Here is a 22569-nt window from a genome sequence, read left to right as displayed (position 1 = left end):
TTTTGTCAATGCGCCGCCTACCCAGGCTGTCTCCTCTCCCATTTGTCACTGGAAAGCGGGAGGAGAATGAGAAAAGGGGAGAGGAAGGATTTGAAGTTTGCATTTTTTATTGGAAAACAAACTTTTCCATGGAGGGGGGAAAAAACAACCCCCCCCCCCAACCAAAAGAAAAGTAAAAGTTTTCTGCAAACCCCCTTGGCTCCCCAGTTTCCTACAACGCGGATCAAAGAGCGTCTGATCCAAAGCTAATGGGAACCTTTCCAGTGGACTTTAGATCAGGCCCGTGGGGTTTGCCCTCTGAGGGCTGAGAAAAGTCAGGTTGGCTCTAGTTTTTCCCCACACCTGCCCTGGGAGATCCAGGCCAGCGGGACCCATACCCTGAGCTGTGTGAGAGAGAGAGAGAGGGACGAGATGGGCAAGGCGCGCTCAGTCATATGATATGAGAAATCAGATAAGCAGTACGGGGGCTTCCCCTAGAGGGTGCAGTCCCCACTGTTCACCCCACCCCAGCACAGTGCCTCCCTCTGACACCATGGAGGTGCAGTGAGCTCAATCCGGATCAGACGCACATGGCCGCAAGCCAGTTCTTACAGTGGGATCTCTGCAGACCCCACATCATTGGTGTATCAATGGTAGCTGGGGCCCTAGGGTTTGATGGCCCTCTGAGACTGACTTCCCCCCCTTGCTCCATAGGGGTAGACAAGGGGGGGCTGAGTGCCAACACTGCATGCAAGACCGTCTCTGCCCATCAAGCTTACAGTCCGCGATGGATGGACCACGTGATTCCAACCTAATGGGTTGAAGCTGCCCCAGCCCCTGTGCAGCCCGAGGTCCCTGCCCTCAGCAAAAGGCGTGGGGGGGGGATCCCCAACCCCTGCATGCCCCTGAACCTAGCTGCCCGGCTGTATCCCGGCTCATGGCAGGGGAGGGAAGGAGAATTGGGACCTGATCCAAAGCCCGCTGAAGTCAGGGGGAAAAAGCTGCCCGTGACATTATTGGGGTTTGGATCACGTCCTTGGGATGTGGCTAACCTGGGTCAATCAGCGACGCCCGATCGCAAGGAGGTGGCACCGTAACCTTGAGGCTGCAGCAGCAGTTGGATGGGAACGCAGCCGCTGCTTTGTGGTGCGCGGGCACTGGGGTAAGGATCCCGCCCCACCCCAGCCCTCTGTCTCTCCCTGCACTAAGTCCAGCTCCTCACAGCTTGGCATGATGGGTAGGACCCAGCCCATCGCAAGCAGGGCTGGGCCTTCGTGCGCCAACAGGCGTCCTGGCACCAGACTCGCTGGTCTTACGTCGTCCAATCAGGGGCCGGAAGCCGAGTCCGCCGTGCTAGAGACGTAACGTCTGCAGTGGCTGGTCCTGGACCGTGGCACAAGCTGCCCCGGGAACAACGGCCCATCCCAAACCTCCCCACCTTCCACTCCAAGTGCCAGGCGTGTTATCTCTGACCAGCCTTCGCGCCCATCAACACAGAGCAACGCATGTATTAAAAAAAAACCCGACCAACTCCGCTGCCCATGCGTCACGGCCACTACGGGAGGGGTGTCAGTTGCATGGCTTAATACACAACTGGGAGGCGCTCGGATACTCGGGTGAGGAGCCCGGTCTAAGACTAGAACTTCAGAATTGGCTAGTTCAATCCAGGGACCGCCTGGAGGGGCACGCTACGAACACCGGCGCAGGCCCCAGTCGGAAACTGGGAAAAAAACAATCCACTGAGCAATGGTGAACGGACATTTGTCAAAGAAAACAGCCACCACCACAATGACAACCAAACAACACAACACACACACACACTCTCTCTCTCTCACAATCGGTTTGTGGACTAATTTCCCCATCCGTAGAACAGTCGTCTGCAATGAGTCACGTGACCAGCTTTAATGCTACACGTAGCAAACAGCTAGTTCCAGCCAGTATCATTCTGAACCTACCACCCTAGTGCAGAGCTGGGGCCGAGGGGCCGAGAGTGGATGGGAAAGGGGGGGGGGGGCGGCGTGGACACAGGATGTTTATACAAAGCGGCAGAGAGACCACATATATTCAGGGAGGGGGACTGGGCTGTAATACATCCATTCATCAATAGCTGCCTGAAGAATCATGCCGATGATTCAATCAGACAAGCCGGGGGAGGGGTGGGGGTGGGGGGTCTTGACCTCTGGTTTATTGTAGGGGGGAAGGGTGCAAAGGGCGGGGGAGGGAGGTGGCAAAGTCTGAAGTCGGGGGAAGCCAATGAGGATTTCTCCTCTCCCGCCTCTTCCTTTATTGATTTATTGCCTTTTTAAAAGCAAGAAACAAAATCCCCACCCCGTGGTGCTGCTGCTAATTTATGGCTGCTACCCGGAAGAAGGGAAGCAGGCCGGGGGCGGAGGGGGGTATTGTTAAACCGCAGCGACTGAAATGGTGCTGAGCTGCAGCCGCTGTCAGCAACAGAGATTATTGATACGGTGGTAGCGCCTTGAGGCCGTAAGAGATCAGGGCCCCATGGCTGCGCATGCGCAGAGCACGGGGCAGTCCCTGCCCCAAAGACCTTACAGTCTAGACAGACAAGAGAGAGGAAACATTTTACAGACGGGGACGGGAGATTAAGTGACTTGCTCAAGGTCACACAGGGAGACGGTGGCGGAGCTGGAAATGACGTCTGGATCTCCTGAGACCCAGCTCAGTGTTTTAACCTTACGGGTCAGATTTTCAAAAGAACGGGCTTTGTTCGTTTAAAAATCTGGTCACTTATTCTGGTCCCTAACCAGGAGCCGAGGGCTTCCGGGGTATGTCTACCCGGCCAAAACAGACCCGTGGCAGCGAGTCTAAGAGCCTGGGTGAACTGACTTGGGCACGCAGGGCTAAAAATAGCAGTGTAGACGTCCAGGGTGTGGCTGGAGCTCAGGCTCTGAAATCTGGTGATGAGGGAGGGTCTCAGAGGAACCCAGGCTATTCTGAACCCTCGTGAACAGCAGCCAGCCCGCAACCCAAGTCCCTAGCTCCCGTGTTCCCACCCTCACGCCCGCCATAGCCCTGCCCCTACTTGGGCGAGGCAGCAGGTCTCAGCGCGAGGCTGAATGGGACAGGTCACACCTCTTAGTTCAGGCTGTCTGCAGACTCAGGCAGACGTTCCCGTGTCAGATACACTCAGGTCCCCTTTTCAACTCTTAAGATTGCTAGCAATGTTAAGGCTGGCTGCTTGGTGCTCACATGTCTCAGGGTCAAACTGATCCCCGTACATGGGCCTGGGAAGGAATTTTCCGCAGGTCAAACTGGCAATGACCGTGAGGATTTTTTGCCTTCCTCTGCAGCATAGGGGTGCGGGTCACTTGCCGGGATTATCGGGGCACATCTCACTTAATCGCTTCCCTATTCTCTGCCTGTGGCACCTCACAGTCTAGTCTCCTGGGAGCTGTAATATTTTGCCCTAATTCCCGTTGCTGGGCCTGTGGGCAGGTGCTGGCAGCCAGGGCTACACAAGAGGTCAGACTAGATGATCTGCTGGGCCCCTGCTGCCTTGAAGGCTGAGATTTTGGATCTCATCACGTGCCTCTGGGAGCCCGGGCCCTAGGCAAGGACCTGTAGTCCCTACACTTGAATCCGGCCCTGTCCATTCGCTGCTCATGCCCGCCACAGGGACTGCACCAGAGCAGAAAGAGTTCACCCAAGCAGTCACAGACCGACAAGGAAAAGGTGCTAGGCCTGAAACGTCTGCCTCATCTTCTCACCCCAGAGCTCCCCAGCCCTCACTCTGATCCCTGGGCAGTTAACCCGGAACAGGCCCTTGCCACTTGAGCTGAAGGTCTCAAAGTGTTTGGTGGGAGCGGCTTACGGTGGCTGTCTGCCACTGATCAGCCCCAGCCACGCTTAGCCTGCGCATTGCATGAAAGGGGGAGGGATAGCTCAGTGGTTTGAGCATTGGCCTGCTAAACCTAGGGTTGTGAGTTCAATCCTTGATCCAGAGGCGTTGCCGCTAAAATGCCGCCGATTTTTGGCAGCATTTCAGGGGCGACGCCTCTGGATGACGCTGCTTCTCTGCGGCATTTCAGCAGATGCTCATCCGCCAGCCACGGTCCTCGGTGGCTCGGCGCCCGCCAGATGAAAAAGGTTGGGGACCACTGGACTAGATGATCTCCTGAGGTCCCTTCCAACCCTGATATTCTATGATAATTGCTATTTGCTGACCGTGCACAAGCAATGCTGTGTTGAGTCTGCCAGCACCTGCATGAGGTTTCACCTGGGAGTTTATAATCAATATGCCGTCCCAATAGAAAATCCGGTGGCTTTTTTCCTCCAATAAGGCTAAACGTATTTCCCCAGGACCTGGGTGCGATTTCTGAGGAGGGCAAGGCCAAGCGCGAGCAGATCCAAGCGTGTCAAACACACAGGTCTCGTGTTCAGTCTGTACCTTGTCATCCTCTGCTGCAGCCTTGCTAGGGAATTCCAAGAGGTGTGAATTTGTCCTGCAGGTTCAACGCTCGTGCTCAGACCGGCCACCCACCCTCCAGGAATACCGCTGCCATGTAAACTCAGCCTGCCCCCCTGCTGTTCACCACCTCGCATTGTTCTCCACTATATTCTGCTGACGCACCGTGCAATCTGCTTTCGGCATCCTCCTCCTGGTAGTTTTGGCAGGCAGCGCGGTTGAGTGGTGAGGGCATGGGGCTGGGAGTTGGAACGGTTGAATTCTGTTCCTGGCTCAGCTGAGACCTGTGGGTGACCTTCTGGAAAGTCTGTGCCTCAGTTTCCCCCCCCCCGGCCCTTCTGGAAAACGGCAACAGCGATGCTCTTTCAGGAGCTTTGACAGCCACCGATGAAGAGCGTTACATAAAGTATTAATTACTACAGGATGAAATCAGGCCCTGTCTTCCTAACTGACTCTTGGCCAGATGGACAAGCCCCGTTGTTTAGAGGCCTCCTGTGCTCCCCAAAACTTTCCCTCCGACCATGGGAAATTAGCTTCCGAGAACAGCTTTCCAAGGTTCCTGCACACAGTAATATCCTCCACGAATTCCAGCCGCTCGGCTCTGGAGGGTGACCTTTCCTGCCTTGGAAGCATGTTGATTTCAGCCCCGCGTTCGCTGGGGCTCCTCCCTTCCCTCCCCCAGTCGAGGAGATCCCACACCTTGCTGGCCGCATTGTTTGTGAAAGCGCCGGGGGCTGGGAGAGGACCCAGAGGATGGAATAAGTAAACTTGGGAAAGCGCCTGGCCGATTCTTTCCCCCCCGCCCCGTTTCCTAGATGCTGCCTGCTTGACAAAAGGCCCCACGCAAGCAGCAGCACCATCTGCTTTCCTTGGGAACCCGAGCCCTCCACTGAGGCAAACAGCCAGCCCCTCGGCCATTGTAAACACAGCTGCAGAGTTGTTTTTGCATCTCTGAATCGGCTGGCTGGAAATCGCCTCCCTGACCCATGGCTTGGGAGATGGGGACCGGCTTCTCCCCCTCAACATGTCTCTGTCCTGCCACCATCCCCCTCAAGGGGGAAGGTTTGAAGCCAGCTGGGATCAGCCTTCCCCCCACCCCACCTACGAGCCCCAGTCTGCCTCGACCCAAAAACCTTACAAGCTCTAGTTCTACTTCGGGCCCCCATGAGCTGGTCTCTTGTTTTCCACTCCCATTTGCCCTGTCTTATCCCCGCAAGATATTATCCCAAACCCAGGGGCACGTGTGAGTTCCTGGCTATCCTTACACTGCATGCTACAGCCAGGCAGCACTTCACTGTGAATTCAGATCCTCCTGCTCCAGCGGCACAGGCTGAGCTACTCTCTGTAACCCATGAGCGGCTCAGGGGCCTAAGACACACACACTAACAGTTCAGATTCCATCCAGTAGAGGCCAGCGGCGCATCCTGACACGGGCGACTTCAGTGCAGGTCACCAGCCCCTCAGCACTGAGTCACACTCACTGGCGGCGACATTCTCATGACATGTCTCGGAGCTGGTTTGCACAGGCCTCTCCGTATGTGCTGCAAGATTTCCTGCTCCGCTTTCCCAGCCCATACAGGATGGGCCGGTGCACTGTCTTTCCCGGTGATGCCTCTCCTCGATCCCCTTCCCCTTCCCCATATGCTCGCTGCTGATCCTCTCTCCTACACCAATAGCAGTTTCATATTTACACAAATGTCTTGGAAGTCCCTCACTACCCCAAAACCAGAAATATTGGCTTGATGTCCTGAGGAAAACTAGATTTTCTTCCCACAAGGCTGTACCCTAACGCTCTGCTCGGTGTTCTGGCTTGGATGTGTGGGGAAGTTATGCTAGGGCCAATTTCACCCCTCAACGGTTGTTCTGCAGCGTAGATGAGGCTCAAGGGGTTTATGCTCATGTATGGTCACTGCATGTTTTGGTGTAGTATAGAAGCAATCCTATTGATTTCTATGGGCCCGATCCTCAGCTGGTATATATTGGTCAGGTCAGCAGAACTAAGCTAATTTATCCTGGCTGAGGATCTGGTCCAGCCAGAGTGTAGCCTCGCTGCATGGGCCTGTATTTCACCCCTGTGCAGAGATCTACTCTGCTGAAGCAGGGCCAAATTTAGGTTTTGGCAAAAACTAAAACTGCTGGGATTCTGCTGCTGTGAAGCTTTAAGGTCTGTAGAAATGTTCCCACTTTTTTTTATTTTTGTTTAACAAATTTAAAGGCCAGCGGAAGCAGTTTTAAACAACCCAAACGCAGCAGGGCCGGGCTCCCGCAAAAGGAGCCAGAACAAGAAAGCCACTCAAAACTGATAAGCAAAGTGAAAGTGGCGCGTCTCTTTCCACTGTCCACACTAAGAAATGCAGGAAGTGAACAAGCCAACCGGCATAAACAGCGAAAATGGCTCAAACTCTGTCAGATTTAATCATCCAAGGTGTTTTTGTATCAAAGAAAGGAATTAAATATATATATATATTTCTAACTTGACAGCGCCCCTTTAATGTCACAGGCCTAGATATGGCAAAAGGGACGAGCAATTTGGGGTGCCTGACTTGAGACACCATCAATGGACCTCATTTTCAGAGAGTGGCCAATTCGGCACTTCTGAAAAAGGAGGCACGAAAAAAATCTCTAGTCGCTTTTGAAAATATCGGCCCGGATTTTTCATCCGCTCCACGGCGTTTGCCACGGAGCCGCTTTGCTGGGTTGACTCTGTTCATTGTTATTGCTCGGTGTGGATGCACCGGCTCCCTGCTCCCAAGCCAAAGGCATGTTTGAAAAGCCTGAAGGAGCACCTGGAAATTGTGGATTCTACCTACGGAGAGAAGCTGCACGGGAGGAAAGGGGGATTCTAGCAGCCGCTTATCAATCCTGGTAGCAAAGTTTCTGATGCAGCATCACATCCACTCAAAAATATGAAGAGATGCACAGCGGGAGAGATGGGCAGAAGAGACAATGGAAGCAAATTACTGCTCAGTGACCAAATCAAGGATGCTGCATCTGTGCACAGCAAGCAAGGGTCTCTGTTACAACGGGGCGGGAAATAAGGAAACAAACCCCATTTAAGAAGGGAGAGGCGCTTGCCCAGAAGCAGGGATGGGGGGATATCAAGCTGAGAATGAATGGTCGTATGTAGGGCTTTGGCAAACCGAGACCCAAAGGATGAAAAGTCAAGAAAGCAAAGCCACTAGAACGAGGGGCCCAATCCTGCTCCACTGAAGTCAGCGGGGACAGAGGTGCCACCCATTTCAGTGCAGCAGGATTGATCCCCATGTGCAGAGAGGTTCATGTTCATGATTTAGTTGGGGATTGGTCCTGCTTTGAGCAGGGGGTGGGACTAGACCTCCTGAGGTCTCTTCCAACCTGGATATTCTATGATTAGGCCGGCGAGAGCTTTCACCTTGAGGCAATAATATTAAGCAAGAAAATAAAACTTGGGGCTCATGGAGCTCTGAATCTCACCTGAGGTGGCGAGGGGAGAGGGAACACACATGCGCATTAGTGCAAGCTCGCCAGGACAATACAGCAGGGCTCACCTCGCTTCTGCATAAAGCTGAAGAGGTCATCCAGGAATTCTTTCCTCTTGGGATCGCCATCCAGCTCGTACAACTGTGCACAGAGAAGAAAGAGAAGAGATCACTCGCAAGGCACCCGGGGTGGGAGAACATGACAAACACCCACCCGTCAGTGCATCCCCCGTAGGGAGGGGCCCGGAGAGCCTGGCTCTGCAGTGCCCAGCCCACCCCGTGTCAGAGGAAGTTGAACACGCTGGATGGCGCTTGGCCTAGTAGGTAGGAAACACGACAGATCGTTTATTATGACAGCGCCACTGCCGGGTCAGCTGGTGAGCAGAGGCAGTGGTGAAACAGGGGAGGCTGCATGAAGCAGAGTCCTGAAACGCAGCCAGGTCGCTGTCTCACCCACCCGATTTCCTTTAGCTTCTAGGTTTTCCAGCTATGCGACGAGAGTTATAAACGCTGCTCCCTTTCTAGGCACAGCCGCAGCGCAGCGTGCGATACTTGCTGGTTTTAAACCATTCGCATGGCTGTGGTTTGGAGTGGTGATTAGAAGGGGGAAGAGGAGATAGCAGGTGAGCACACGCTTCTTTACATGCATCTCTACCACGTGGCCCAGTGGTTAAGCTATTTGTTATGGCTTGGAAAACTCACAGACTGTAAGGTTAGAAGGGACCACGGTGATCATCTGGTCTGACCTCCTGCACATTGCAGGCCACAGAACCTCACCCACCCACTCCCGAAATAGACCCCGAACCTCTGGCTGAGTTACTGACGTCCTCAAATCATGGTTTAAAGACTTGAAGTTACAGATAATCCACCAGTTACAGTCGTTTAAACCTGCAAGTGACCCGTGCCCTACGCTGCAGGGGAAGGCGAAAACCCCCACAGGGTCTCAGCCAATCTGACATGGGGGAAAATTCCTTCCCAACCTCAAATACAGTGATCAGTTAGACCCTGAACATGTGGGAAAGACCCACCAAACTCGCTATGTGACCGTGGTCAAGTCACTTAGCCTCTCTGTGCCTCAGATCACAATCTGTAAAATGGGGATAACGGTTCCCATAATGCCCCACTTCACAGGAGGGCTGGGAGATTGGGAGGGGCTCCAATGCTATCGTCACGGGGACCATAGATGACTCCCAGGATAATGCCATCAGATTGGTCCATTCTGGCAACATCAGGTTACTGCTCCAAGAGACCTCATGGGGGGGGGGGGGGGGGGGGGAGTTATCCCCAGCTGTGTGTTAGGGGCTGATAATGTACGAGCGGCAGCACAGCCCCATACCTAACGAGCTTGACGTCTAAGCCAGGCTGAGTGTGGGGTGCACTGGTACACCCTGGGGTCTGCTTGGGACGGCAGCACTCCTCTGGGCTGGCTCTGCGGCTGGAGCATCATGGAGTTAGGTGCCCAAATGACAAGGGAAGCCAGTTCAGGAGTCGGGCGCCTGACTACCGTAGGGATTTGAAATCCCCAACCGTAAGCAGGGGCTTAGCTTCAGGAATGGGAGCAGGATCGGGGCCACAGCACTCAGTCCCACACGCGAGCACGTCCTTCTTTGGAAGGAGGCGAAAGCCATTCTGCTGCCCGGCGGGCGGGGTGGGCCATCGCCGGTTGCAGGAGCCCTGGCAGCCATTGGCATTTTGCAGCTTGCTGGCAGAGCTGATCTACATGAACAGCTAAAGCACCGGTGGCATGACCCCTGCTCTCTGTAATGAACATGCTCTCTGGGCACACACTTTGCATGGCTTAGGCGACGAGCAGCAACGTTTCCTCCCCAAGAATAGGCAGCAAGCACGTCACGCCCCGCAGCTGCGTTGCGGCTTTAAAGAGGCTGAAAGACGGTAGGTTAACTGGAAAGGGTTCCAGATCGTTTGCAGTTAGCAAAGCAAGCCCTGGGCAAACACCTTTAAGCGTATGCAGCACTGTTGGTCAGAGGGTATTAGAGAGGGGGAGGCAATCTCTTATTGGACTGACTTCTGTGGGTGAGAGAGAGACGTCTGTGAGCAGACACCTGCAGAAGAGCTCTGTGGAGCGTGAAAGCTTGTCTCTCTCCCCAACAGGCGTTGGTCCTATAAAAGAGATTCCCCCTCCCACCTTGTCTCTCTAATCCCTTTAATGGCAAACACTCCAGATCATTATGTGACGATCCCAATTACCAAGATAGGGGACAGAAATTAATATATCCAGACTGTAAGCTCTTTGGGGCACGGAGCATCTTATGTTAGATGCACGTACAGCTCCCTGCACAATGGAGCCCTGATCCCCAACTGGGGCAGCCGGGCGCTACCGCAGTACATCTAACAGCAGCAGCAATTAGAACAGCAGCCGTTTGCATGGCAAAGCTCCACTGATGAGGTCCCACGGATAACGGTGCATTCAGCGACCCAGCCAGGCTAGTTAGTATGGATGATCCTTTGTTAAGCTGGGCACTAGAATCTCCTTTTCTTTATCAATACACCGCAGCAGTGCTCTAAAGCCGTCAAGGGAGGGGTGCACTGACGCAGCACAGAGATTCATCCCCTTTCAAAGCCGTTTCCTTCATGGTTCATGCAAGCGTTTCTCAGCAGCCGTTTGCAGGAAGGGAAGCCTGCGAGCCGGTAGAGGGAACGCAGCGAATCTTCGGCGCACGTAACGCTCATTAGCTGCAGAGCGCGTGGGTGTCGGAGTCCTGCCTCAACTATTAATATCGCCTCCCCCACTCCCCGTGCAGCAAGAGTGTCAGTCACTTAGAACAGCTGGTGGGACCTTTGCCCCTCTGTCCGTTTCTAACACGACCCCAAAAGCCTGCTACGTTAAATGAAACTGAGTCGCCGCCTCCGTCAGAGATTGAAAAAGTCACCGTAAAACCACAGCCCCAGAGCTCCCGAGCCGGATCCCTTTCCGTTATTTGTAAAGCGTCGCTGGCCTTCTGAGCGCAGCATGCAAGACACAATGACCTGGGCCCAGAGAGTCTTGAAGAGATTTAGGGACCTAATTCCCATTGAGGATCTGGGCTCTGGGCCCGCCCCAAAGAGCTTCAACTACCAAGACAGGGCAATAAAGAGGCCCCCAGGACACTTGTTCCTATTAGTGCATAATGCAGAGTAGCTGTAGCCCTGTTGGTCCCAGGACATTAGAGAGACAAGCTGGGTGAGGGAATCTCTTTTATTGGACAGAAGCTGGTCCAATAAACGCCATTATCTCACTCACTTTGTGTTTCTGTTAGTGTATAAAGGGCAGGGCTCATCACTTCGTTCTGTGTGCAGACAGCGCCTAGCACCGTGGGGTCCTGGTTCACGACTGGGCTCCCAGGCATGACCCACAATCCAAATACCAACAGTGACTGTAACTCACGCTAACTGAATGCGTCTTGCATCCTCCACTAGCGGATACTGGTCTCCTGCCGCTACCAGCTATTGGAGTTACTCCTTGAGCTCAAGCGGGAGACTTGCTCTCTTTTACTGCTGCGGGTTCCAGGTTTGAATCCCACTGGTAACCTGTAGGTTGACCCCAGGACTCCCATGGCCCAGGCTAGTCCCCTAGCCACGGACCATCCTTCTTCAGGTGTCACACGAACGGCAGCTTGCCTGGCACTAAAGCCTTCACCTCGCCCCGAAGGCAGCAGCTCAGCATTAACTTGGACTGTCTTGGCTGGTGCAGGTTTTTCCATCAGCCCCTTCATGATACAGGAATGTTGCTTTGCCTGCAGCACTCCACTGCGGTGCCCCGTATTTTGTCAAAGAGCATCCCAATGGGATCACCGGGGCTTTTAGCGTCCGCAAGCCCCCCCCTTTTATAAATTGGATCCGGTCTGGAGAAGCTACCGACCTTATTTACGAAGCATCTTAAAGCCAACACCTCCCGCGATAGTGAATTTCACTCTCGATGAGACCGTAGGGACAGAAGCCCCTTCCCCTCCTTTCTGCAAAGGGATCCTTTGATGCAAAACGCCTTCTTCCCACCCCACATCCAAGCCTTACACAATACAAGGCGCTAATGCTATTGTAAACCAGACAAGATTAATGAAGCAAGGCACAGGGGCATTACATGCTGCAAGAAGTCTTAGCAATACACAACTGGGGGATGTTTTTATAAGCCGTGACAGGAAGATCTATGCAAGGCTTCTAATGCAACCTCTCTGTGGGCTTCAATTTATACTTGCACCAGCTTTTCTCCTAGGACCACACCCATGGTTTGACAACAGAGCACATTCCAGATGTGATTGATGAGAGCAGGCCTTGCCGGCCTGGGGAGGAAAAGAATTGAAAGCCACGTTAAATTCTTAACCGCGTTTTGGAAGCTGGATCCCAATGCTGGTTAGAGTTTTTGCACGCCAGACGCATAGCCGATTAATAATCGTTATTGCCACACATCCGTCAGAGGAACTGAGTAAAGGGCAAGCATGTGTGAAATACAGCGAAGGCTGCTTCACAAGCTAAAGAGAGAAACAACCGCTGCGCCCGCCTACAGCCAGTGCGTCACCCACCAGCGTCTCAGGTCCTCCTTTAACGACTGGTCCGCATGTGCTCCAATGTCAGAATGGAAACGCTCTACAACACGGGCAGGGAGACAATGGAGTGAACTCCCCGAGGAACTAAGGACCACCCTACCCCACCTTCTGTTCCAAGTGGAAGGTGAATTTCTTTGACCTGCCTTCCCTACCAAACGTAAGCCACAGGGTGGCCTAGCTAGTGGGTGGAGCAGGACCTTGCCTGGTGATTGTGGTGGCACTTTGGGGAGTGACAAGCATAGATCCGGGAATCAGGCACCGGTCCAAGGGTGAAGCTGGAGTCAGGGTCAAGGGGCCAAGACTAAGCTCGGAACTGGAGTCAGAAGCCAAACCTAAGCTGAAGGATGAGCTGGAATCATAGTTCAGGATGGAGCCAAGAGTCAGAAACCAAGACGGAGCAGAGAGGTTGGGGGTGCAGCAGGAACTGGGCTGGGAGCAAGGACTGGAGCAGGAAGCGGAAGTGAGAGCAGCTGCGGGCACGTTACGCCTTGAGCAGGCTGTATGCTGCCACGTTAGGCTCACGAAGCAAAGCGCTGGCTCCCCAGCCCCGTCAGGAAACGCAACCGTTTGGAGGGAGCTCAGTGGGTCCAGGTGAGCTTGCTGAGTTGCCTAGCAACCAGGCTGAGAGCCAGCGGAACACACAGCAAAAAAAGCCAACCCTACGAAAACAAGATACTCCACTGCACGCGCTTCTCTCCCAAGGGAGTGGAGGAGAAAACGAGCCACTTGGGACAGATGCGAGTCATGCCGTGTAACGCATGCCTGGAAGGTGCTCAGATACAGCGGCCATGAGCGCGGGTTAAGAACCGACGTGGAACAGAAACGAAACCCCCAGAGAATAACAGCAGGACTGCTCCGAAAGTACAGCTTGGCTGCTGTGGAAAATTTCATCCAAACCTAATTCTCCCCCACGTTTTCACTGAAGGTTCTGACTTTTCATTGAAATAGAAAAAATGGAAATATTTTGGCTTTGGGGCATTCAGTGTGTGTGTGTGTGTGTGTGTGTGTGTGTGTGTGTGTGTGTGTGTGTGTGTGTGTGTGTGTGTGTGTGTGTGTGTGTGTGTGTGTGAAGCAGACACACATTTCAGAAAAATAGTTTATTTATAGTTGAAATCCCAGAAGAATTCCAATGGAAAAAACTGTGACCAGCTTAGGTAACAGCTTACTACTGCCGCTAGCTAGGAACCAGCCTGCTGCACCGTTAATAGCCTTATTCTGTTAATCCCTCTCTCAGTCGATCCCTCTTTTCACCTCCAGCATTCTGTCACTTTAGCGCTTTAGGGTGAGGACTGTGTCTGCGCTCCCTGGGTCAGATGCCACATGGCCCTCGACGCTGCAGACACACGTTAAATAATACGGAGAATCTAGAGATGCAATGGACGAGAGACCAGTAGTCACGTTTAATGGCTCTAAGCCGGTTGCACGGCAGAAGGGCTGGGGCGTGGGCTGCACATCTGGCAGGGCAGCAGATTCGGTCAGGGTAGCTCAGTAGGGTATGTTAATGGGCATGGGGGATGCGGCTTTGAACACAACCGCAGAAACACAGGACCTGATCTGCCAAGGTCTGGAGCGTCCCCTGGGAGGTGCTCTGCTCCCTCAGCGCCAGCCAGGAGACATGAACTCCTTGTAGGATCAGACCAGGGGCTGGCAGGATCAGGTCCAGGTCTGGCATGGAAGGGAGGAGCTGAGAAGAGCAGCAGCCCCACCAGAAACCAACACAGGACATCAGGGTCCAACAAACTTTTGAGGGGAGGGGGAAGAACCCAGAATTCCTGTGTTATTTCTCCTCCCCCAAAATACATCTCCCCCCACCCTGTCCAGGGTACAGATTCAGGTGCTGCAGCTCCCCACCCCCCTGCACTGCTGACACATATGCCCCGGTCACCCCACAGGCTGGGAGCACAGTGCCAGGCGATGCAGTCCCTAAGCAGCCTGGGTTTTGCCGAATCCCACGCCGTGTCAAGCGCCTCTCGCTTTTCTCAATGACCATTTTGATCAACTGCCAGCGGAGCCGAGGCCTCGGGGGCTGCTGCAGGCCTATAAATATTAGCAGGTATCTCAGCAGGGCACGTACCGCGGGGCCGCGGACTGCGCCTTGGCGGATTAGCACATTAACCATGTAACCGATATGCCGGGCCCCAAGCTCCAGCTTGGCTGCCTGGGATGATTCCTCTTTGGAGAGGCGTCTGGAGCTGCTTAAGAAGCCATGTGGGTTGTCAGGGCAAAGGGTCTTAACCCAAGCTCTGCGAAAGCAGGTCTGCAAAGGAGCTGCCTCTTCCCCTACCCTGACTGACAAGGGAGAGAGGGGGGAAGGGCACAGGGTTTTCTGTCTGTCTTTGGTACCACTATGGCCCCCCTTATCTTAATAATCAAGAGATAGCCAGAGCTGTGGGAGGCTGTGTGGCCTAGTGCACAGCACGCGCGCCTGGGAAACACAAGACCTAGCTTCTATTCTTCACTCTGCCCCTGATCTGTTGTGTGTGCTTGGCCATGTCCCTTCCCCGCTCTGTTCCTCAGTTTCCCCTCCCACTCTTTGTCTGTTTAGACTGGACGCACTTTGGGGCAAGGACTCTCTCTTACTACGTGTGTGCCCATCACAAAAGGGCCTCTAGGATGGTGATTGTGAAATGCTCAGGGAGGTTAAGAGAGGCTACAAAAACAGAATACCCACTAATAATGGGGGATTTCCACTACTGTACCCCCATATTGACTGGGTACATGTCACCTCAAGATGGGATGCAGAAGTAGAATTTCTAGACTCCATTGATGATTGCTTCTTGGAGCTGCTTGTCCTGGAACCTCACTAAGGGGGAGGCAATTCTTGATTTAGTCTTATGTGGAGCACAGGATCTGGTCCACGAGGTGAATAGAGCTGAACTGCTCAGAAACAGCGACCACAATGGAATTAAATGTAACATCCTTGTAGGGGAGGAAATACCAAAAAAACCCACCCCAACAGCATTTAACTTCCAAAGGGGAACTACACCAAAATGAGGAAGCTAGCTAAATGGAAATTAAAAGGAACAGTCACGAGGGTGAAATGCCTGCAAGCTGCATGGAAACCATTTAGAAACACCATACTAAAGGCTCAAACTAAATGTATGCCCCAAATAAACAAAATCAGTAAGAGGACCCAAAAAAGTGCCACCGTGGCTAAACGGCACAGTAAAGAAGGCAGCAGCTAGAAGCAAAAAGGCATCCTTTAAAAATTGCAAGGCTGATCCTACAGCGGAAAACAGAAAGGAGCATAAACGCTGGCAAGTCAAGTATAATTAGCCAGGCCAAAAAAAAGAATTTGAAGAGCAACTAGCAAAAGAGACAAAAACGAACAGAAAAATTGGTTTTAAGTAGTATTTCTCGAGGGTGTCGACAAGCACGTGAATAGAGTGTACTTGGACTTTCAGAAAGCCTCTGACCAGGACTCACAACAAAGGCTCCTAAGCAAAGTAGGCCGTCCAGAGATAAGAAGGTCCTCTCATGGATCAGTAACTAAACAATAGGAAACAAAGGGTAAGAATAAACATCCAGTTTTCACAATGGAAAGAAGTAAATAGTGGGGTCTCCCAAGGATCTGGATTAGGACGGGGACTGTTCTGCTTAGAAGAGGGATGACTGAGGAGGGATATGATAGAGCTTCTGTAAAATCATGAAGGGTTTGGAGAAAGAGAATAGAGAAGTGATATTTAGCCTATCACACAAGAACCAGGGGTCACCTAATGAAATGAATAGGTAGCAGGTTTAAAACAAACATAAGGAAGTATCTCTTCACACAATGCACAGTCAACCTGTGGAACTCGTTGCCAGGGGATATTGTGAAGGCCAAAAATAGAACTGGCTTCAAAAAAGAATTTGGTAAGTTCACGAAGGATAGGTCTAGCAATGGCTATTAGCCAAGATGGCCAGGGACGCTGCCCCATGCTCTGGGGGTCCCTAAACCTCTGACTGACGGAAGCTAGGACTGGACGACAGGGGGTGGATTGCTCGATAATTGCTCTGTTCTGTTCATTCCCTCTGAAGCATCTGGCACTGGCCACTGTTGGAAGACAGGATACTGGGCTAGATGGACCATTGGTCTCACTCTGTGTGGCCGTTCTTATGACTATAATATAAATAAGAAGAAGTCTGGTGGCACCTTAAAGACTAACAGATTTATTTGGGCATCAGCTTTCGTGGGTAAAAACCTCACTTCTTCAGCTGCAACTGATTGCATCTGAAGAAGTGAGGTTTTTACTCACGAAAGCTTATGCCCAAATAAATCTGTTAGTCTTTAAGGTGCCACCGGACTCCTTGTTGTTTTTGTAGATACAGACTAACACGGCTACCCCCTGATACATAAATAATAAGAGTTCATCTGACCCCCATGCCTGTGGTACCTAAGCACTTCTCAGACTTTAAGCACCCACCTAGGAGGTGGGGCTATTATTGCCATTGCAGAGATGGGCAAACCAAGGCACATGAAGGCTAAGTGACTTGCCCAAGGTCCCACAGGGAGTCTGTGGCAGAGCAGGGACTTGAAGCCAGGGCGCTGATCCTTTGAACGACAAACTCCCGCCTCCCCCAGAGTCATTTGGCCCTGGCTGGCAGGGAAGGCTGCCCGCTAAAAGTGGGCTTTATAAGTAAGGGAACAGTGCAGAGGGCAACATCATGGTTTCTGAAGTCTGGCATTTCTCTCTGCGAAGTCAGGCCTCCGGAGCAGGGTGACCTATCGAAGAGATCAGTGGGACCGCACCGATAACCAGGGGTGTTAAAAGAAAGCCATAAAACCCGCAGCTCCCTGGGAAGTCCGTTAAAGGCTCAGCCACCCTCTGTGCAATGGATGCAGGCAAAGGTCAGAAGCTGCCTTTATCACCAACACCAGTTGCGAGCCCAGACTGCTTTCAAGTCGCCTCCCTCCCCCACTCCAAGCTGGCCCAGGGCTGGGGAGGGAAGGGCAGCAATCCCAGAGAAGCTGCAAAGGAGACTGGGATCCAGCAATTATATGTTGGGGGTGGGGGTAGCCCAGAATTCCTCTATCGGGGGGACGAATTCCGGGAACAGAGCTTGGGTTTCTCTGGCTGGGGAAGGGAGGCTCCGGATCTGGCATGTGAGGGGGACAGTGGACGGGGCGTGGGTATCGGTGGCAGCAGGAATGCAATAGACATGGCTCCGGGGGGCCCAGCAGTGAAGGTAACGCCTGACCCAGCTGAGGAATCTTGGGCCCCAGCCAATGAAGAGTCCAGGAGACTTCGGGGTCTTTCCCAGCAGCCCCTGCCCCTTCCCGAGACGCTGGTCCTGTGCAGTGCTGAGCGCCCTCCACTCCCCGGGGGATCGGGCCCCGAGCTAGAGAGAGGCAGTGGAGGGTGACATCCTGTCCCTTAGCTGAATTCAGTTCTCCACCGAGACGCTGCCAAACAGCTGTAGCTGAGCTGTCGATGAGCTGAATTAAGAGGGGGGGGGGGTAATTTCTTTAACAGCCCTCCTTACCCCTGGCCTTCCCCAGCTGTCGCATACTAGGGGACCGGATACAGCTATAGAAGTGTGAAAAGGGATCATTGTGGGGCCAGGGGATCTCAGGGCTTGCAGGTGGGGGAATAAATTAGGAAAGGGCTTCTATCGATTAGGCAGATTAACGGAGAGGCTCAGACTCACAGGCTTGGTGCTGTGCCCACCCGGTGTGTGAATTTCCGGCTGGCACCAGCTCCCTGAACTCAGCACCACCCTGCAGTGCAGTCCTCCCCAGAAACACCCTGGTTCGTTCCCTTGCCCATGTACCACACAGACGCGAAAGCCTAAAAGCCAGTAACCGAGAGCAAGGATGATCCAGGGTTGGTAGCACCAGCCTGGAATTTGGGAATGCTGGGTTCAAATCCCAGCTCTGCCACAGACTTCCTCCATGACCTTGGGCAAGTCACTTTGCCTCTCTCTGCCTCAGTTCCCCGTCTGTACAATGGGAAGAACAGCACTGCCCGGCCTCAGAGAGGTGCGTTCTGAGGATAAATACATGAAAGAGGGTGAGGTGCTCAGATGCTATGTTAACAATACCACCCTCGTTAAAGCGGTAGAACTTCGTGGCACTGAAGCAGTTATAAAAGGTGCTTTTCCCAGTATAGCTCTTCCTACACAGGAAGGGAATAAGCTATGCTAGTATATAAGGCACTTTGATGCCAGTTGAAGTGTGTCCACACGGGGAGCTTGTTCCGGGATAACTATATTGATTAAAAGACAAAATGAGAAAAATCTATCCCCTATTTGACATAGTTATACTGGTCCAATCCCACGGTACAGACCAGGCCTCAGAGTTACACCCACTTCACATTGCAGAGCAGTGTAAAGGGGCCCGAGAACCAGGCCTGGAGTTTTTAGGAGGCACGGGATGGTGTGGAGGGGCTTCCCCGGCGCTGTTGGAGACCGATAACCCAGCACAATAACTCTCCCTTCACACCCACTCAGTCACTCCTGCTTCGACTCATGCCATTATCACAGCAGCCCAGCGGGTCTGATTTCAATGCTTCAGTTCCTAAAGGCTCGTCTTCCCCGCTCTACGCTGGCTTTCAAGTTCCCCTCCATTGCCCCGCTACTGGAATTGTTACTGACACCATATTGCTTTCTTGTAAAGAAAGCTCCTCGGGGAATTCACCCCCACCCCTCCTGCCCGTGTTGTGAACATGTGGCCACTTCCGCACCACGGCCAGTTAATTCAGTTCCTTCTCTCCCATAAAACACGTCACCGGGGAGTGGAAAATAGACCGGCCAGATGCTAACTGCATGAGGCCAGCAGGCGCTGAGTGCCAAGAGTGGAGCGGCTTGGTGGACCTTAGAATCCCGTTTCCAAAGGAGATAGGGACCAGAATTAGGCCGCTATGTAAGATTACATGCAGGTGAAGTGTGATCCTATCAGACTCTTTCCTTACAACAGGATTCACCGGTCATCAGATTTCATCACCAGAACCCATGTCTCCTGACACCCGGTGCCTTGTCCGCTAGACTTCACTGCCTTCCATAGTAGCTGCTTTGCTCCTCTCCGTCTCCGAGGCCAGTCTGTCTTGTGATTAAAACTACGCTGAATGCTGCAGGCCTCCCCAATGCCACCCCAAAGGGTCCGCGTGCCCGCATCAGACCAGAACCTACCCCCCACTCCCCATGGCGCCCGTAGAAAATCTCAGACCTCCATCTAAGAAGAGATTGACTCACCACAGACCCACTCTACCTCCGATTGCAAAATCAAACATGAAATTGTCATGGGGTTGTGGACAATGTCTGGAAAACCACTAACCAGCTTCCCACCAAGGGCCCGTATCGCCTGCATGAACACGTGCCTCTCCCTCGCTTCACACAAAGGAGAGGTTTTGAGAATGGGAATTAAGAGGCAGGATCCTTTTAGGCAGAGCCTGCTGTTTAAATACAAATGAGCAAAGGAAGGAAAGGTAGCTTAATTGGTGGGGCTGGGTGGGTGGGGGGTTTAAAATGTCACAGTCCTCTGCCGGATGGAATTGCAAAGAGAAAGCTGCATTAAGCAAAAAGTTCCTTGCGTTTTCTTTGGGGGAACAGGAAATGCACACACTTGGGCAGTAAGGTCAGTATAAAACAACCCACAGGGGGCTGCTCACAGAGCCCTGAAGCTAAAATGTGACCAATTCTGATATTCTTCATCAGAAATAGACACTTGCTCTTCCTCACAGCCACGGACTTCAAAAGCCTGGCAAACAATCCGAAAGGTCAGCCAGAAATAAGAATCCCTGGCTACTTACCACCTGGAAGGTGAATAATAAAATAGCTAACTGCAGCCAATCAGGAGGTGCTCATTTGCATGTGCAGTCTGATTGGCTGAAAACAAACGTTCAGGTATCTTATCTAAAGCCACTAGTACAATATTAGCCAATCAGGCTGTGCAATTTCTCTCTTCTACATAATCAAACAGAATGGAAGTTTTTTTTTCCAGTTTATGGGGAAAATGTATATCTCGTGGGATGAAAAAGTAAACTCAGATGGGCAACAAGGTCCCCTCCCTGTAATCTGGATATTGTAACCCAGTGCTGGTCTCTCATAAGAGTTAGCTATTAAATAATTATAATTGTCTTCCAGTCCACAGAACAATAGTGCTCAGCTACAGACCTCAATTTCAGTCCATATATATGTAAATAGTTACAGTACCTACCTTTAGCTATCCAAATAGTGTGGCTATCTGGTAAAACCAATGAAAATAAACAGTTTGAATTCCTATAGCATCTTTTTGGACATTACTGAATTAAGCTTCACAACCGTTCGAGATAGGTATTATCTGCACTTTATGGATGGAAAACTGAGACTCAGGGGGTAAGGCTCAAATATTCAACAGTGCCCTCTAAATTTGTGTCTCAGTTTCAGATGCCCATATTTAGACACCCAGAGCCTGATTTTCACAAGGGCCAAGCACCCACCCCTCCATTGGAAGGCGATAAGAGCTGCAGGTGCTCGGCGACTCTGAATCATCAAGCCCTGAGGATCTAAGGCCGGGCTCCCAAGAACCGTGAGTCAGTGACAGTCATAGAAAGAACCCAGGCATCCTGACTCAGTGTCCTGGGCATTAGCCACAACAACACCCTTCCCCTCTTCATGCTGTGCTGGCATCAAGTGCCCAACAGTTCCACATGCCCAACGGCCAAGGGGTCACTCACCGGCCAGTGCACTCCCTCGTGGCCAGGCATGGTGCAGCAGCCTCTTCCGCTCTGGTGCCCCGTTCGACGGTCCCTCCGAGCCCGTGGTGCTTTGCCCTTTCTCACCGCTCAGCCCTCCAGCCAGGCCGCTTATAATCCCCACCCCTTCCGGGGTAATGGAGAGTCCAATGGAGCTGCAGTCTAGTGACCTTACCCCAGGCCTTCAGCCCCACGCTGGACTCAACAGTCCTTGTCACTCCTTGCATGGGGGGGGGGTGTTTACATCCCCTTCCTTGGGGGTCAGCTGGGGACCCCAGCCCTTCCTCTACTCCGGACTGTGGTCCAGGGACCCCGTATTGAGAAGCTAAGGGCTGCTTCCCTGGGCCACTGGCTCCTTCCTCTGCCTCCAGGCCTCTTTGGCAGAACGACTCCCTCCAGTGCGCTCTCTCTGGCTCCTTGTGAGTCTTCCTGCCAGTTTGTGGCTGATACAGTGGCTGGGGTCAGATAGCTGGCCTGTCAGATAACACATGATCAAACCGCTCAGAGTGTGTGTGTCGGGAGGGGGGGTGGGCAGATCAATGAATGGTCGCATTGTTTTCCCCTCCACTCAGGGTTGCCATGAGGCCGGTAACACGTAGCGGGAATACAGGCAGACAATGCACCGTGTCCAGCCCAGAGGGAAGGGGTGGGATAGCAAGGTACCAGCGTGGCACTTGGGAGACCTGCTACTAACTCCCTGCGTGACCTTGGGCAACTCCCTTAGTCTCTCTGGGTCACGGGTCTCCATCGGTGCAGAATGGCAAATATTTGTGTGAAAAAAGGAACTGACTTGATGGGTTGTACAGGCCACACTTTAAGGATGGCTTAGAAAGGGTTAATACGAGGACTACTGACACTGCATTGATGAGCCGACAGAGGGAGAACAGATGCTAGAAGCAGGAGTAGTAGGTGGCATAGATGGTTATAAGCGATCTATTGACCTGGGGGACCCTAATAATTGATTAACCATTTGTTAAAACATCTGTTCATGGCTTATTTCCCCGTTACAAAACGTACCCATTCTATAAAACGTGACCCTCTCTCACACCCCCTTATTCAAGAACATTCAGATACGCGCTGTGAATTCATGAAAACAGCTGCAAATCCAGGAAGTTGCGTTATTTCTATTTATTTATTTCCGATTTTACCAGAGAGGATTATTCAGCCACGGAGACAGTCTCCTGTTGGAAACATCTTTCCGACACATCCAGTCCAGGAGCAGAGCTAACACCATAGGGTCTAGCCACCCAATGGCACAGCCGGAGTGAAGACCGAATAGCCGAAGCAAAAGGTTCGCGAGCAGGGTGACCAGGTGTCCGGTTTTGGACTGGAACACCTGGTCGAATAGGGACCCTGGCGTTCGTTAAAAATCCGGTTGGCGCAGGGCTGGCAGGCTCCCTACCCGGCTCCATGCAGCTCCCTGGAAGCAGCAACATGGGTCTTGGCTCCTAGGTGCAGGCGCGGCCACGGGGGCTCCGCACGCTGCCCCTACCCCGAGCACTGGCTCCGCA

General features: G+C 52.7%; 1 protein-coding gene across 1 annotated transcript in view; it reads right to left on the bottom strand.

Moving 5' to 3' along the window:
- The window catches only part of ARID3A (AT-rich interaction domain 3A), a 73951-nt gene that overhangs the window by 6598 nt on the left and 44784 nt on the right, over window positions 1-22569 (bottom strand). Inside the window, 1 exon segment of the mRNA XM_065422190.1 lies at window positions 7936-8008. Within this exon segment, the coding sequence (XP_065278262.1) occupies window positions 7936-8008 (73 nt within the window).

This window comes from Emys orbicularis, chromosome 24 (assembly GCF_028017835.1).
Source record: "Emys orbicularis isolate rEmyOrb1 chromosome 24, rEmyOrb1.hap1, whole genome shotgun sequence".
Classification (NCBI taxonomy): domain Eukaryota; kingdom Metazoa; phylum Chordata; order Testudines; family Emydidae; genus Emys; species Emys orbicularis.
The sequence above is the reverse complement of the archived record's forward strand: the minus strand, read 5'-3'. Positions and strand labels throughout refer to the sequence as shown.